We start from the raw sequence: 17,144 nt of genomic DNA, 5'->3' as shown, positions 1-17,144 counted from the left end.
AATGGCCAGGCGATCCCTACTCTCCCTCCCACTTAGCTTGCAACCGCCATGCGGGTCAGAGACGTGTCCCTTAGAAACACTTAATGCCATAATCGCTGTTATCAGTAGTGTTAAAATTATCCTATTATTTTTATTGTTATAATTATAGAGAGGCACCAGGCCTAATGGAAAGAGCCCGGGCCTGCAAGTCAGAAGACCTGGCTTCTAATCCCGGCTCTGCCACTTGTCTAATGTGCATGTGACCTTGGGCAAGTCACCCTCATCGGCAAAATGGGGATTCAATGCCTGTTCTCCCTCCTACTTAGACTGTGAGTCCCATAAAGGGCCTGATTATCTTTTATCTACCCCAGCGCTTAGTACAGTCCTTGACACAGAGCCCTTAACGAATACCACTATCCTTATTCTCCCTGTAATCATCATAATAAATAAGCATCCTCTGCTATTTTCCCAGGACAAAAATGAAGAAAGCTAGTGTTAGTCAGTCAGTCGTATCAATTGAGAGCTTACCCCATGCAAAGCATTCTAACTAAGCACTTGGTAGAGTACGATGTAACACTAAGCAGACATATTTCTTCCCCACATCGAGTTTACAGACTAGAGGTGGACTAATAAAGAAAGAAAGAAATATATTACAGGTTTATAAACTATAGATATAATAAATCACAGATAAAATAACAGATGAAATTTAAAGATGAAGTGAATAAATTACAGATGTAATAAATTACAGAAATGATCAATTCTAGATATGATAAATAAATTACAGATGCAAATAAATTGGAGAGATAAATAAATTACAGATAGAAATTATAGATAAAATAACTAAATTAAAGATACAATAAGTAAATTGCAGGTATAATAAATTACATATATGATAAATAAATTACAAATGTAATAAAGATATAATAAATTACAGAGATAATAAATTTCAGAAATGATAAATTGCAGCTATAATACATACATTAAAGCTATAAATAAGTTACAGATATAAATAAATTACAGCTGTAATAAAGATATAATAATACATTAGAGATATAATAAATTTGAGAAATGATAAATTGCAGCTATAACACAAAAATTAAAGATATAAATAAATTACAGGTGATAAATTACAGGTGCAATAAAGATATAAATTACAGCTATAATAAATTTCAGAAACAATCAATTGCAGCTCTAATACAGAAATTAGATATAAATAAATCACAAATATGACCAATCAATTACAGATGTAATAAAGATAGAGTAGTAAATTACAGCTATAATTTCAGAAATGATAAATTGCAGCTCTAATACAGAAATTAGATATACATAAATTACAGATATGATAAATCAATTACAGATGTAATAAAGATAGAACAATAAATTACTGCTATAATCAATTTCAGAATGATACATTGCAGCTCTAATACAGAAATTAAAGATATAAATAAATTACAGATATGATAAATCAATTACAGATGTAATAAAGATAGAACAATAAATTACTGCTATAATCAATTTCAGAATGATACATTGCAGCTCTAATACAGAAATCAGATATAAATAAATTACAGATATAAATCAATTACAGATGTAATAAAGATAGAGTAGTAAATTATAGTGATAATAAATTTCAGAAATGATAAATTGCAGCTATAGTACATACAGTAAAGATATAAATAAATTTCAGACATAGTAAATTACAGATATGATAAATAAATTGCAGGTGTAATAAATAAAAGACACAATAGATGGGTTACAGAGATAATAAATTTCAGAAATGATAAATTGGAGGTGTAAGAAGCATATTAAAGATATACATAAATCACAGATATAATAAATAGATGATAGATACAATAAATGACTGTTATAATAAATGAATTATAGATATAATGAATAAGGATCCAGTAAATAAATGACATATAATCAGTAAATTACAACTACGTGAACGCTAACGTGAATGCACTTCAGGCCCCTTTCTGGACCAGTGGAACATTTGAATTACGTCTGTGAACCAAACACGCCTGCGGACACTACCTCTAATTTATTTATTACATCTGTAGCTTATGTTTCTGTAATTTATTTCTATTGATAATAACTAAAATTACAGCTCAGGTCCCCGAGAGCCGTTGGGTTCTTTAAGAGTCGTCTGTTTGCACTGCCCTCAGATTCTGGGATTTGGAGCGTGGCGAGAATTACGTGCTGTCTCCGGACGAGAAGCTTGGCTTCGAGGCAGGAGAGGGCATCAACTGCGTCTCCTACTGTGGGGCCAAAGGTGAGTCTTTCCCGCGGAAACCTGTGTGTCCATCCTCTCTGGGCAGGGCGACGGGATTTGGATGGTCCTAGAAAGTCGGGGGCTCTTCCTGGGTTGCCGGGCCCGGGTCGGACACTCAATAAAGTCTGGGAAATAAGGACGGCGATCAACCAGGTCATGCTCTGCCCGTCCCTGTTGTAACATGAACGCACTTCAGGCCCCTTTCTGGACCAGTGGAACATTTGAATTACGTCTGGCCCACGGGACACTACCTCTAATTTATTTATTACATCTGTAGCGTATGTATCTGTAATTTATTTCTATTGATAATAACTAAAACCAGCTCCCCTTTCAGGGTCTCCACTGGAGAGTTTCCACTCCTCGACCGGTCTCCACTACAGGAGGGAGAGTCGAGCAGTGGCCTCTTTGTTCATTCATTCATTCAATCGTATTTATTGAGCGCTTACTGTGTGCAGAGCACTGTACTGAGCGCTTGGAAAGTACAATTCGGCAACAGATAGAGACAATCCCTACCCACCAATGGGCTCACTACTCGTTCCGTTCCTAGCTCGGGCAGTGGCTAGTGAGTGGCAGGCAATCGGCTCCAAGTTAAAACTCCCCTGTGCCGGGCAGCAGCGGCACGGGAGAGAGTCGAGGGTGGAGAGTCGAGTTGACCGCACGGAAAGAAGCGATAGTAAACCACTTCCATATTTTTACCGAGTAAACTCTACCAGAACGAATGCAGACGGGGCGTTCTGCGAGAGATGCGTCCATGGGGTTGCTGTGGATCGAAGATGACTCGACGGCATAAGACAAGACCAAAGCCACTAGGGAGTTGCTTTTTCTTGAAAGCGGAAGACGCTGTGAGCGAACCCTTCCTGCGGGCCCTCCCTGGAAGTCCCCACTACTATTGGGGAACTCTTTTGGGCCATTTTGATTTCCGGCCCTATGGGATCCAGGATCTTCAGTTTTTCCCAGTCTCAGCACACACACTGAAATGGCCTGGCTTCCTCCGATGTCGGGGTCGGGATGACTCACTGATCCACTTGACCATAATGGAATTGTTTCCAGAGCCAGAGGAAGGGGTGGTGCCGAGGAGGGAAATGTGTGCATGGAGGCAGGGGGATTCTGGTGAAGAAAGGGGAATGCAGGCCCGTCTCAGGGAAGGGTAAACTTTGGGTTGTTGGGGGGTAGGGGCCTTAGCCTGCTAGCCCTGAGCCCTCAGTGGCTAGCATGACCAAGTGTTTAGAGCAGGGGCCTGGGAGTCTAATAATAATAATAGTAATAATGGTATTTGTTAAGTGCTTACTATCTGCCAAGCCCTCTTCTAGGCCCTGGGGTAGATACAAGGCCATCAGGTTGTCCCATGTGGAGCTCAGAGTCTTAATCCCCATTTTACAGATGAGGTAACGGAGGCCCAGAGAAGTAAACACTTGCCCAAGGTCACACAGCTGACAAGCGGCAGAGCTGGGATTAGAACCCTCGACCTCTGACTCCCAAGCCCAGACTCTTTCCGCTAAACCACGCTGCTTCTCCAATCCTGGCTCTGTGTTTATTGTACTTTCCTCTCCCAAGCATGTAGTACAGTGCTCTGCACACAGTAAGTGCTCAGTAAATACGATTGAATGAATGAATCAATAGATGAAGTGAGGCCTCGGGCAACTCACTTTACTTCTCTGTGCCTCAGTTCCGTCATCTGCAAAATGGGGATTAAGATTGTGGGCCTCATCCGGGTCAGAGACTGTGTCCATCCCAGTTGGACTTGTGTTCAGTCCAATGCTTAATATAGTACCTGGCACATAGTAAGCACTTAACAAAAAACACAATTATTATTATCATTATTATTAATGGCCCCAAACGAGGCCTGCGTGTTTCTGGTTGGGTTCCATCACTCTCAAAGCCAGTCTTCTGAGGATGGTGAGTGATTGGCATCACATGTACTCTTCCAAGCGCTTCATTCAGTGCTTTGCCCACAGTAAGCGCTCAATAAATACGATTGAACGAGGATGCCAAACAGCCTTCCATCTGGGAGGGGCCCTGATGGAGTGAGCAGTTTCCCTGTTCTTGAAGTCAGTCAATCAACCCATCGGTCGGGAGTATTTATTGAGGGCCACTCGTGGGCACAGAGCACTGTACTAAACCTGTGGGAGAATACAGATCGAGGAAGAAATGAGCTCCGCCCACAAGGAGGGTATGCTCTAGGTGGGGAGGCAGACACAAAATAGCTTCCAGACAGGAGGGACAAGTGCTCAGGTAAGCCGAGGACGGAAAGCCAAAGTGCATCATCAGCCAGTCGTATTTATTGAGCGCTTACTGTGTGCAGAGCACTGCACTGTGTGCTTGGGAGAGGACAGTAGAGCAGTAAACAGACAGAGTTTACAGATGAGGATTTAAATGGCTTGCTCCCTCTTCCACACGGGGAAGGGGCCGAGCTGGGATTAGAAACCAGGTCCTTTGACTGTAAGGCCCAGGATCTTTCCACAAGGCTACACTCCTTCCTACATTTACCATCAGCAGTAGTCTCTATCAAGGGTGCAGAACACTGAACTAAATGTTCGGGAGACCTTGGTAAGGGTGGGAAGCAGAGTCTTGCCCTCAAGGAGATTAAAATCGAAGGGGGAGTCCATCGTTTAATCAGAGCCCCGAACTAAGCATTTGGAGGTAGGGCACGTGATCCTTCCCTTCAATGTATTGTCCTCTCCCAAGCAGTAATTACAGCACTCTGCACCCAGGAAGCGCTCAGTAAATACGATTCATTGAGCACATGAATGAATGAACTCACCATCCAATGAGAAAGACGGGCCCATAATAGTTTACGGATGAGTGGAAGAAGCCCTCAAATATGAGGATTGAGTAATAGTGTAGCCTAGTGGCTCGAGCCTGGGCCTGGGAATCAGAATGACCTGGGTTCTAATCCCGACTCCACCGGTGTCTGCCGGGTGACCCGGGGCAAACCACTTCACTTCGCGGCTCCCCGGTTGCCTCCTCTGTGAAATGGGGGTCGAGACCGCGAGCCCCACGTGGGACAGGGATGGCATCCAACCCGATTAGCCGGTGTCCACCCCAGTGTTTTTTCGAATGCCTGGCACATAGTAAGTGCTTAACAAATACCATGAAGAAAGAACCCACCGAAATTACCAGCTGGAGCGGTTTCTTGCACAGGTCTTCTGGCAGCTGGCACCAACAGAGGGCGAGTGGCTATGTGGAAAAAAGTGGCATTGGTCGATCAGAGCACCCAAGCCTTGGAAGGCAAAGATCGGTGGTCTCTTCAAACCCCTACCGAGCTCGAGGGGAATATAACTCAGATAAAGGTAAGACCCTGAAGGAACTGTGTCCAACCCAACGATCTGGTGTGTAACCCAGCACTTAGTCCAGTGTACACTCAGTACCCACATTATTATTATCACACCAATTTTGTCTCACCGATGAACTATATTCCATCATAACGTCAGCTCTGTGGGTGGGGTTCATGACACTTTGTAGATTCCCAAGCACCTTTGTACAATGCATTCCCGTGCCCTTGGGCAGCAGCAGGGCCTAGGGGAAAGAGGGCAGGCCTGGGAGTCAGAAGACCTGGGTTCTAATCCTGGCTCTGCCAATTGCTTGTTTGGCGACCTTCGTCAAGTCCCTTAGCGCCAAATGGGGATTCAATCCCTGTTCTCCTTCCTACTTAAACTGTGAGCCCCCCAAGCGGGACAGGAACGGTGTCCAACCTAATAAAATTGTATCTACCCTAGCATTTAGTACAGTGTGGCACACAGTGAGTGCTTAATGATTACCACAATTATTTTTATTATTTCACTCAATGGACACTTAAAAAATACAACAAAAATAATAATAATTGTGGGATTTGGGTAGCACTTACTATGTGCCAGACACTATGCTGATTATTGGGGTAGGTACAAGGTAATTAGGTCCCAGATGATGCTCACATTCTAAGTAGGAGGAAGAACGGGAAATAAATCCCCATTTTGCGGATGAGGAAAGTGAGGCACAGAGAAGTGACAGGCCTGAGATAATGTGCCAGAGTCAGAATTAGAACCCAGGCCCTCTGTCTCTCAGGCCTGTGCTCTTTCCACTAATTCCACCAATAATAATAATAACGATGGTATTCGTGAAGCACTTACTATATTATTAATAATAATTATAATAATTATTTTATTTAATAGATTATAACAGCATCTATGTGTCAGAGATGACACGACAGCGTAAGACAAGACAATTACATTTGATATTATATTTAATATGATAATTATGGTACTTGTTAAGTGCCTGTTGGGTGTCAAGCAATAGATAGGAGGCAGTCAGGTTGGACACGGTCCCTTTTCCACATGGGCCCACAGTCTTAAACCCCGTATTACAGATGAGGGAACTGAGGCCCAGAGAAGTGAAGGGACTTGCCCAGGGTCACAAAGCAGCAGATAAGTGGCAGAGTCGGGATTAGAACCCGGGTCCTTCTGAATCCCAACCCCGTTCTCTAGCCCCTAAGCCACGCCACTAGCACTCAGAACACAGTAAGCGTTCAAAAGTGCTTTATTACGGTGGTCGGTACCTGGGAAGCGCTCGATAAATAGGTCGAAAGAACGAACGAAGGAATGACTAAGTGCCAGCGATTGATCATGGATGGATTGACTGACTTTTCGGTTGTTGCCGGCAGTGGGGCTCCCGGAAGAACCTGCTGGCCGCGAACAACCTGAGCTCCGTGGTCATCCTCAGCGAGCAGGCTACGTCGTCCCACTTCCACCAGCAGGTAGCGGTGGTCCAGGTGTCCCCCAGCCTCCTCAACGTCACCTTCCTCTTCTCCGGGGTCACATACAACCTGCGGACGGACATGCACATCAGCGGCACTTTTGCCACCAAGGTAGCAGTCTCCTCATCCGTGTTGGGCTGGGCCGGCTCCGGGGCGGGAAACTGAGGGGCTGGCCCTCATCCACCAGCGGTACCTATCGAGGACTCACGGTGTGCCGAGCGCTTGGGAGAGGACAGCTCGTCATGGGCAGGGAACGTGCCTCCTGGCTTTACGGTATTCTTCTGTCCTGCTTAGGATGCCGTGGCCGTCTGGAACGGGAAGCAGGTCTCCATCTTCGAGCCCTCCGGTGCCATCTTGAGAAACGCAGGTAGGAGCGTCTTTCCAGACGCCGGCCACGGTGCAAGGACCCCACCCTCCTGTCCTAGGACAACTGGGTGTGTTTGCCTAGTTATCATCATCAGTGGTATTTATTGAGCTTTTCCTGTGTGCGGGGGACCTGGGTTCTAATCTTGGCTTCACCGTGTACCTGCTCCGTGACTCTGGGCAAGTCAGTTCACTTCTCTGTGCCCCAGGTCCTTCATCTGCAAAATGGGGATTCCATCAATCAATCGTATTTATTGAGCGCTTACTGTGTGCAGAGCACTGTATTAAGCGCTTGGGAGAGTCCAGTACAAGAGAGGTAGTAGACGTGTTCCCTGCCGACCACAAGCTTACGGTGTAGAGGACATGGGAGGCAGTGCCGCCTAGTAGAGAGGACACACAGCACGGCGTCGGGAGACCTGAGTTCTAGTCCCAGTTGTGCTACTGGCTTCTGTGTCCTCACGTCAATCAATCAATCAATCAGTGGCATTTATTGAGCACCTACTGTGTGCCAGCACACTGCGCTAAGCGCCTGGGAGAGCGCAACACAACAGAGTTGGTAGACACGTTCCCCAACGAGGGACCGCAGGACTTGGTCTGAGGTAGACACACCCTAATCCGAACAGACACAGGTTGTGGCCCAGAAGGGATTCAGAATCTGAGTGGTAGGCAGAGAGATGTCTTCTCCCATTGTACAGATGAGGAAACTGAAGCCCAGAGAGGGTTGGTCACTTGCCCAAGGTCACAGGTCTTGGAGTCAAACCAGCAGGAGGGAGGCTTCCCGGCTTGGGCCCTTGGGAGAAGGCAGAAGGAAGCCGGGTGAGAGGAGTAGCTTGGAGTAGTAGATAGAGCATGGAAGTCATGTGAATAATAATAATAATAATAATGTTGGTATTTGTTAAGCGCTTACTATGTGCCGAGCACTGTTCTAAGCGCTGGGGTAGACACAGGGGAATCAGGTTGTCCCACGTGGGGCTCACAATCTTAATCCCCATTTTACAGATGAGGTAACTGAGGCACCAAGAAGTTAAGTGACTTGCCCAAAGTCACACAGCTGACAAGTTGCCGAGCGGGGATTCGAACCCATGACCTCTGATTCCAAAGCCCGTGCTCTTTCCACTGAGCCACGCTGCTTCTCTAAACCCGTGGTCATGGGTTCTATTCCCGGATCCTCCGCTTGTCTGCTGGATGACCTTGGGCAAGTCACTTCACCTCGCTGGGCCACAGTGACCTCATCTGTAAAATCGGGGTTGAGACCGTGAGCCCCAGGCGGGATGGAGACCGTGTCCAACGTGAATCATTTGTATCTCCCTTAGCGTTTAGAACAGTGCTTGGCACATAGTAAGCGCTAAACAAGTACCATTATTATTAGTAGTAATAATTAAATTCAGGTGTATTTATTGAGCGCTTACTGTGTGCAAAGCACTGTATCTCTGCCTGGTAGGCCCCGGTGCCAGAGATCCCAACCACACCGTCAAACTGGCTGCTGCGGTCAGAGGTACTGGAGCAGTTAACCACACCCGTATCTTTTTTTTTTTTTTAATATTTGTTAAATGCTTACTATGTGCCCGGCACTGTTCTAAGTGACGGGGTAGAGGCCAGGTAATCCACGGCCCCTGTCCCACATAGAGGACACAGTCTTAATCCCGATTTTACAGGTGAGATGACTGAGGCCCAGAGAAGTGAAGTGACTCGTCCAAGGTCCAAGGATTAGAGCCTAGGTCCTTCTGATTCCCAGGCCCATGCTCTTTCCACTAGGCCATTCTGCTTCTCACTAGGTCCCGCTGCTTGCTATTTATTGTTGGAGCGTACTCTCCCAAGTGTTTAGTAGAGTGCTTTGCACACAGTAAGCGCTCAATAAATACGACTGAATGAATGAAGGAAGGAATGAATGCGTCTTCCTAGGTGCCTTCCCCTGCGAGTCTCCAGTGTTGGCAATGCATGAGGAAAACGTTTACACCGTGGAGCCGAACCGGGTTCAAGTCCGCACCTGGCAGGTAAAACCCCTTCGAGGCGGGGCCGGGCAAGGTGCCTTGGAGCTGGAGGGACAGCTCTCTCACTCCCCATCTCTGTCCTCCACGTTGCCTTCTTCCTGACGGGGCCCATGAGACTGGGAGGACCTCGGGGAGGGAGAAGAAGGCTCTCCACGAGGACCAGAGACTCAGAGAAGCCAAGAGGAGCAGACTTCCTCAATCAGGGATGGGCTAGCAGCCCAGGGGCCCTGTATAGGGATAAAGTGTTCAATCCGCGGTATCTATTGAGCACTTACTGGATGCAGAGCACTATAGTAAGAACTTGGGAGAACACAGTAGAGCTGACTTTGTTGACACGTTCCCTGCCCCCAAGGAATTTACAATCTAGAGCCCGAGCCGGACGTCACTATCACCTATGGATATGGATATAAGCGCTGAGGGGCTGAGGGTGGAGTGACTAGCAAGTACTTCTAAGGGTTAGATCCAAATGGTTACGTGATGCAGAAGGGAGTGGGAGAAGAGGAAGTGAGGGCTTAGTCAGGGAAGGCCTCTTGGAGGAGATGGGCTTTTTAGGAGGGCTTTGAAGGTGGGGAGAGTGGTGGTCTGTCGGATGTGAAAGGGGAGGGAGTTCCAGGCCAGAGGGAGGATGAGGTAGGAGAGATTGAGGTACAGTGAGTAGGTTGGCATTAGAGGAGCGACTTGCAGTATTGGGAGTGGCTAGATAAAGTGTCCTAAACATAGCCTGCCTCTCCAGATGCAGCCCTGCTTCTTCAATTCAGTTCAATTCAATCATACTTATTTAGCACTTACTGTGTGCAGAGCACTGTTCTAAGAGCTTGGGAGAGTAGAGTAGAACAATAGACACATCGCCTGCCCACAACAAGCTCACAGAGAGCTCACAACCAGGCTTTCTCTTGAAAAGAGAAAAGACCTTGAGGTCATCCAGCGCGGCACCATCACGGGGTCTCTGGCACCTGGGAAGGCCATCTTTGCGTCTGTCAATCGCGGGCACCTGTGGAGCGCCGACCGAGCGCTCAGGAGAGCTGGCGCTGTCGTCTCTTCCCCCCAGGGGACCGTCAAGCAGCTGCTGATGTTCTCAGAGACGGAGGGGAACCCCTGCCTGCTGGACGTGTGTGGCAATTTCCTGGCCGTAGGCACAGACACAGCTCACTTCAAAGTCTTCGATCTGTCTCGCAGGTGAGATTGGGGACTCGGAAATGGAGCGCGTGAGGTTAGCACCATATTTATTGAGTGCTTACTGCGTGCGGAGCACTGGGCTGAGCGCTTGGGGGAGTAAACTAAAACAGACACATTCCCTGCCAACAATGACCTTACAGTCTAGAAGGGGAGATAGATGTGAATAGAAATAAATATGTTACAGATATGGACAAAAGAGCTGTGGGCCTGGGAAGGGAAGGGATGAACCAAGGGAGCAAGTCAGGGTGACGCAGAGGTGCATGGGGGAAGAGGAAAGGAGGGCTTAATCGGGGAAGGCCTCTTGGAGGAGGTGGGCCTTCAATAGGCTTCGAAGCGGGGGAGAGGCATTGTCTATCTGGAGTTCAAAGCGGGGTTGGGCTCCCTCCCCCCAACCCCTGTCGGCTGCCTCTAACCCACAGATATGGCATCAATCAGTCAATCGGTCAGTCCACCAATCATTGATATTTATCGAGTGCTTACTGTGTGCAGAGCCCTGGACTAAGCACTTAGGAGAGGACAAAATGTGAAGCGGCATGGCCTAGTGGTAACAGCCCAGGCCTGGGAGTCAGAGGACCTTCGTTTGAATGCCACCTTTGCCACTTATCTGCCGTGTGACCTTGGGCCAGTCGCTTCACTTCTCAGGGCCTCAGTTTCCTCATCTAGAAAATGGGGATTAGGTCGCACGCCCTCCTACTTAGACCGTGAGCCCCGCATGGGACAGCGACTGTGTCCAAACTGATGATCTTGTATCTACCCCAGCTCTTAGGACAGCACTTGGCACGTAGGCGATGCAGAAGGAAGAGGGAGAAGAGGAAATAAGTGCTTAATAAGTACCAAGAGTATTCTCATTTTTACCCTATAAGAGAGTTGGTGGGCATGTCCCCTGCCCACAAGCAGCGTATAGTCCTTTTTTTAATGGTCTCTGTTAAGCGCTTACTATTTGCCAGGCACTGTACTAAGTGCTGGGGTAGATAGAAACTAATGAGGTTGGACACAGTCCATGCCCCACATGGGGCTCCTGGTTTTACGGATGAGGGAACTGAGGACCGGAGAAGTGACGTGATCGGCCCAGGTCCCCCAGTGACGGAATGGGGATCAGAACCCGAGTCCTCCAGACTCACAGTCCTTGAGTGACTCCTTTTGGTTTGTCCCTGCAGGGAGGCCAAAGTCCACTGCAACTGCAAGAGCCTGGCGGAGTTAGTTCCCGACATGGGAACCATCGCCTCCATCAAGTGTAATGCCAACGGAAATAAAATCAGCGTCCTGATTAGCAAGGTGAGGCCCTTGGTCAAAGGCAACCAATTGGCCCAAGAGGGTTACGGTCGGGTAGAGCCAAACAGGCAGTGGTGTTGTGGCTAGAGCCCAGGCCTGGGAGTCAGAAGGTCGTGGGTTCTAATCCCACCTCCACCACTCATCTTCTCTGTGACCGTGGGCAAGTCACTTCACTTCTCTGGGCCACAGTGACCTCATCTGTAAGATGGGGGTGGAGACTGTGAGCTCCAAGTGGGATTCGCTTGTACCGAAGCAGAAGAACAGAAGCAAAATAGAAGAAGCAGCGGTGCCTTAGTGGAAAAAGCACGGGCCTGGGAGTCAGAGGTTGGTCATCCTAATCCCGGCTCTCTCCTAATCCCGGCTTTCCCGCTTGTCTGCTGTATGACCTTGGGCAAGTCACTTAACTTCTCTGTGCCTCAGTTACCTCATCTGGAAAATGGGGATGAAGACTGTGAACCCCATGTGGGACAATCTGATTACCTTGTATCTACCCCAGTGCTTAGAACAGTGCTTAGAACAGTGCTTAGAACATAGCACTTAACAAATACTATTATTATTATTATTATCATTATTATTATTATTATTATTACAGGGCCTTGCACATAGTAAGCACTTAACAAATACCACAAGTATTATTATTATTATCAGATCTCATTCGCTCAGGTGGCTTCAACTACCACCTCTCTGCAGATGATTCCCAAATCTCCATCTCCAGCCCTGATCTCTCTCCCCCTCTGCAGTCTCGCATTTCCTCCTGCCTTCAAGACATCTCTACTTGGATGTCCTGCCGTTGCCTCAAACTTAACATGTCAAAAATAGAACTCCTTATCTTTCCACCCAAACCCTGCCCTTCCCCTGACTTTCCCATCACTGCAAAGTGCCGGGAACGCCGAGCGGCTTATGCACGAGAGCAAAGGAAGCGGGCTGCGGAGGTGATCCAGGGCTGTGGGTTATTGATACAAGATATAGTCGAAGAGATAGGGGAACGAGCGAGTTGAGTTCATTAAAGAGGGTGGCGTTGAGAGTCACTTTGGTCATCGAGGGAAGGTAGTTTGGGTACGGAGGCTGACTGGGACATGGTGAGTTGAGAAAATTGAATGGGGTCAGAGATCGGAGATCTCTGTGGGGGAACAGCACAGATTTGCTGGGCTGAGGCGTGTGGGAAAGAAGGCAAGTAAGGTGTTTCTTGTTGGATAGAGAGATATAGTGGTGAGGGAAGAGATTGTGCAGTGGCTAGAAATGATGAGATAGAGTGTGTGTCCAAGTGAGTGAGTGAGGGAGCTGGGGTGGAGCAGGAAGTCAGTGAAGTTGAGGAGTGATTCAATAGTATTTATTGAGCGCTTACTATGTGCAGAGCACTGTACTAAGCGCTTGGGATGAACAAGTCGGCAACAGATAGAGACAGTCCCTGCCGTTTGACGGGCTTACAGTAAAGTGATAGAAAGTGGGCAGCAGAAGGGCCATCAGGAACATTTGTAAAGTCCCCAAGGAACAGTGTAGGGATGGAGAAATAGAGCAAGAATGTGAGAGAGGGATCAAAATGGTTCAAGACCCAGAGAGGCTTAGGGATTTGTCCAGAACTGAGATTAGAATTCAGAGTAAAGAAATAATAATTTATCAAGGGTATTAACAATAATTTAGAGGTGAATCAATCATTCGCTGGTATTTATTGGGTGCTTACTGCATGCAGAGCACTGTACTAAGCACTCAGAAGAGTATAGTACAACAGAGAAGGTAGATTAAATTTCCTGCCCACAAGGAGCTTACAGACTAGAGGGGGAGACAGATATTAAAATGAATTATGGATATGGACATAAGTGCTAGCGGGGGAGATGGAAGTACTCAAGTACCTTGAGAGCAGGGTCAGGTCTCCTTGTTCTGTTGTAGTCTCCCAAGCGCTTAATACAGAGCTCACAGTAGACACTCAGGAAATGCTGTTGATTGATTTGGCTCCCTAGAAATTCCAAGTGGTGCCTGAGCCTGAGGGAGCAATATGGAAGCTGTTGTTTTTTGTGGGGGATGATCAGACCCCAGGAAATATTTCTTCCAACCCTCCATCCCCAGAGCCCTGGGGCAGATCTTAGTGCAATGAGAAACAACGTGGCCTAGTTGATACAGCTCAGGCCTGGAAGTCAGAAGGATCTGAGTTCTAATCCTGGCTCCACCACTTGTCCGTCGTGTGACCTTGGGCAAGTCACTTCACTTCTCCCTGCCTGAGTTCCTTTATCTGTAAAATGGGGATTAAGACTGTGAGCCCCATGTGGGATATGGACTATGTCCAACCTGGTTAACTTCTATCTACCCCAGCCCTTAGTAAAGTGCCTGGCACATAGTAAACATTTAGAAATACCATTTAAAAAAAAAAGAGTTATTGAGTAAATACATTGCGTCGTGACGTTTCCTGTCTTCCCTTCCCTTAGCCCGACAACAGTCTCGACTCCAAGATCGGCTTCTACGACGTGGAAATGGATACCGTCCTTCTCTTTGATTTCAAGACTGGCCAAACGAATGCAGGCGATAACTTCTCCTTGCCCGGGCAGGAGAATAAGAAGTAAGGGACCCTGGCCCGGGCCCAGTAACTCACACTGCCCCTGTCTGGGGGGCAGTTGTGGGCCCAGGCGTGGGGCAGTTGTGGATCCAGGTGTGGGACACTTGTGGGCTCAGATGCGGGGCAGCTGTGGGCCCTGATGTGGGACAGTTGCAGGTCCAAGTCAGGGGTAGCTGTGGGGCAGTCGCAGGGGGTCAAGGAGAGAACCGGAGGAGAGGAAGTGGCGGCAGTGGACGTAGACACCTCGCTCGAGGAGTTTGGAGAGGGACGGCAGGAAGGAGATGGGGCGATAACTGGAGGGAACCGAGCAGTCAAGGAAAGGTTCTTTTAGGACCTGTTTGAAAGTAGTGGGCCTGTTTGAAAGTAGTGGGGCCTGTTTGAAAGTAGTGGGGAAGAAGCCACTGGAGAGCGAACACTTGAAGATGGTAGACAGGGAGGGAAGAATCAATCTGTCAATGAAGAATCAATCAGTCATATTTATGGAGCACTTACTGTGTGCAGAGTACTGTACTAAATGCTGGAGAGAGTACGCTATAACAGTATCACAAGTACATTCCCTGCTCACATCAAGCTTACGGTTTGGAGTGGGAGGCAGACATTGATATAAGTAAATTATGAATATGTACCTAAGTGCTGTGGGACTGAGGGGAGACGATGAATAGAAGGAGCGCCTCAGGGCAACGCAGAAAGGATGGGGAGAAAAGGCAATGAGGGCTTAGTCGGGGAAGACCGCTTGGAGAAGATCTCCCTTCGGTAAAGCTTAGTGGGAGAGAGAGTTGGATATGAAGAGGGAGGGCATTCCAGGCCAGAGGCAGGACGTGGCCAAGAGGTCGGCGACGAGATAGATGAGATGGAGGTACAGTGAGTAGGTTGGCATTAGAGGAGCGAAGTGTGCGGGCCGGGTGGTAGTAGGAGAGCAGTGAGGTAAGGTAGGAGAGGGCAAGGTGATGGACTGCTTTAAAGCCGATGGTGAGGAGTTTCTGTGTGATGCAGAGGTGACTGGGCAGTCACTGGAGGTTCTTGAGGGGTCAGGAAACAGGGACTGAATGTTTTTGTAGAAAAATGATCCGGGCAACAAAGCGAAGAAGGGACTGGAGTGGAGAGATGTGGGAGGCAGAGGGGTCAGCAAGGAGGCTGATAGAGTAATCAAGGCGAGGTAGGATAAGTACTTGGATTAATGTGGTAGCAGTTCGGATGGAGAGGAAAAGGCAGATTTTAACAATGTTGTGAAGGTCAAACTAACATACTTTAGCGATAGATCGAATATGTGGATTGAATGAGAGAAGAGTCAAGGATAAGATCAAGGTTATGGGCTTGTGAGACAGGAAGGATGGTCGTGCTGTCTACAGTGATGGGAAAGTCAGGAGGAGGACAGGGTTTGGGTGGAAAGAAAAGGAGTTCTGTTTTGGACACGTTAATTTTGAAGTCACCTGATGGCAGGACATCCAAATGTGGATGTTTTGAAGACAGGAGGAAAATGAGACTGCAGAGAGGGAGAGAGGGCTGATCTAGAAGGGAAGGGGCAAGTACTTCGATAGGTGGAGACCTTCCCTGACTACGCCCTCCTTTCCTCTTCTCATTCATTCATTCAATAGTATTTATTGAGCGCTTACTATGGGCAGAGCACTGTACTAAGCGCTTGGAATGTTCCCTTCTGCATCACCCTGACTTGCTGCATTTATTCATCCCCCATCTCAACTCCATAACAATTATGTAAATATAATTAATTTATTTATATTAACATCTTTCTCCTCCTCTAGAATATAAGCTCGCTGTGGGCAGGGAATGGGTCTGTTCTGTTGTACTATTGTACTCTCCCAAGTACTTAGTACAGTGCTTTGCACACAGTAGGTACATACTCCAGAACTTAGTACAGTGCCTGGCACGTAGTAAGTGCTTAACAAATACCTTTTTTTTTTTAAAGAGCTTACAATCTACCGTGTGCAGATCCCTGTACAATACAATAGAGTTGGTAGACATGATCCCTGCCCTCAAGGAGTTTACAGTCTACCAGGGAACGAGGCTGCCAACTCTGTTGTAGGGTCCTCTCCCAGGCACTTAGTAAAGGGCTCTGTGCACAGTAAGCGCTCAATAAGTACCGTCGATTGAGGAGCTTACAACTTGACCGACTACAGGTCAATGCGAGGGAAGACCCGATTTGAGCCGGGAAGCCGAAGGAAGAAGGGCGCTCCTCCGGAACCTTCCAAAAACATTTCCCTTCCCGTTTCTCTCCAGGCCTGGGATCCTTGGGAATGAGGGGCTCTTCGATCACGTCCCAATTAACCACTTCTGGGACCAGAGCGAGCCGAGGCTCTTCGTGTGTGAAGTTTCCCGGGAAGTCCTGAAGCCCCAGCAGCCCCAGCAGCCAACCAAGAGGACGCAGAGGCCGAACAAGGACGCTGACCGCCCGGTATTGTTCTGGCCCTTGTCTCAGGCCTGGCAGTGGCCTCTCGGCCTCCGAGGTGTTTACTGTTCCCCCAGCGCTTAGAACCGTGTCAGTCAAACAGTCGGTTGTATTCATTGAATGCTTATTGTGTGTAGAACACTGTACTAAGCGCCTGGGAGAGTACAAAAAACATTAAACAGGCACATTCCCTGCCCTCGACGAGCTTACAGTTTACAGAGCTTACAGAGTGTTGGACATGTAGTAAGCGGTTAACAAGTACTATAGAAATGCCTTAAAAAAAACCACTCCAAAACCCCTCCATACCTCTGTGCAGGCTAATTACTCCCATCTAGAATGACATTCCCCCAAACTCCACTAAACCTGGTCTTTCAAAACATTATTGCAGACTCATCACCTACATGAAGCCC

The 17,144-nt window shown here is 47.6% G+C and overlaps 1 protein-coding gene across 1 annotated transcript in view; it reads left to right on the top strand.

Moving 5' to 3' along the window:
- Nucleotides 1-17,144, top strand: part of IFT140 (intraflagellar transport 140) — an 88,986-nt gene that overhangs the window by 14,500 nt on the left and 57,342 nt on the right. The window contains exons 8-16 of the mRNA XM_029049227.2: nt 2,145-2,251; nt 5,393-5,541; nt 6,888-7,091; nt 7,275-7,347; nt 9,246-9,337; nt 10,383-10,510; nt 11,668-11,785; nt 14,203-14,333; nt 16,566-16,740. Coding sequence (XP_028905060.1) covers nt 2,145-2,251; nt 5,393-5,541; nt 6,888-7,091; nt 7,275-7,347; nt 9,246-9,337; nt 10,383-10,510; nt 11,668-11,785; nt 14,203-14,333; nt 16,566-16,740 — 1,177 coding nt within the window. The remainder of the gene's footprint in view (nt 1-2,144; nt 2,252-5,392; nt 5,542-6,887; nt 7,092-7,274; nt 7,348-9,245; nt 9,338-10,382; nt 10,511-11,667; nt 11,786-14,202; nt 14,334-16,565; nt 16,741-17,144) is intronic.

Source organism: Ornithorhynchus anatinus, chromosome 21, assembly GCF_004115215.2.
Source record: "Ornithorhynchus anatinus isolate Pmale09 chromosome 21, mOrnAna1.pri.v4, whole genome shotgun sequence".
Classification (NCBI taxonomy): domain Eukaryota; kingdom Metazoa; phylum Chordata; class Mammalia; order Monotremata; family Ornithorhynchidae; genus Ornithorhynchus; species Ornithorhynchus anatinus.
This window is presented reverse-complemented; position numbering and strand designations above follow the sequence as displayed.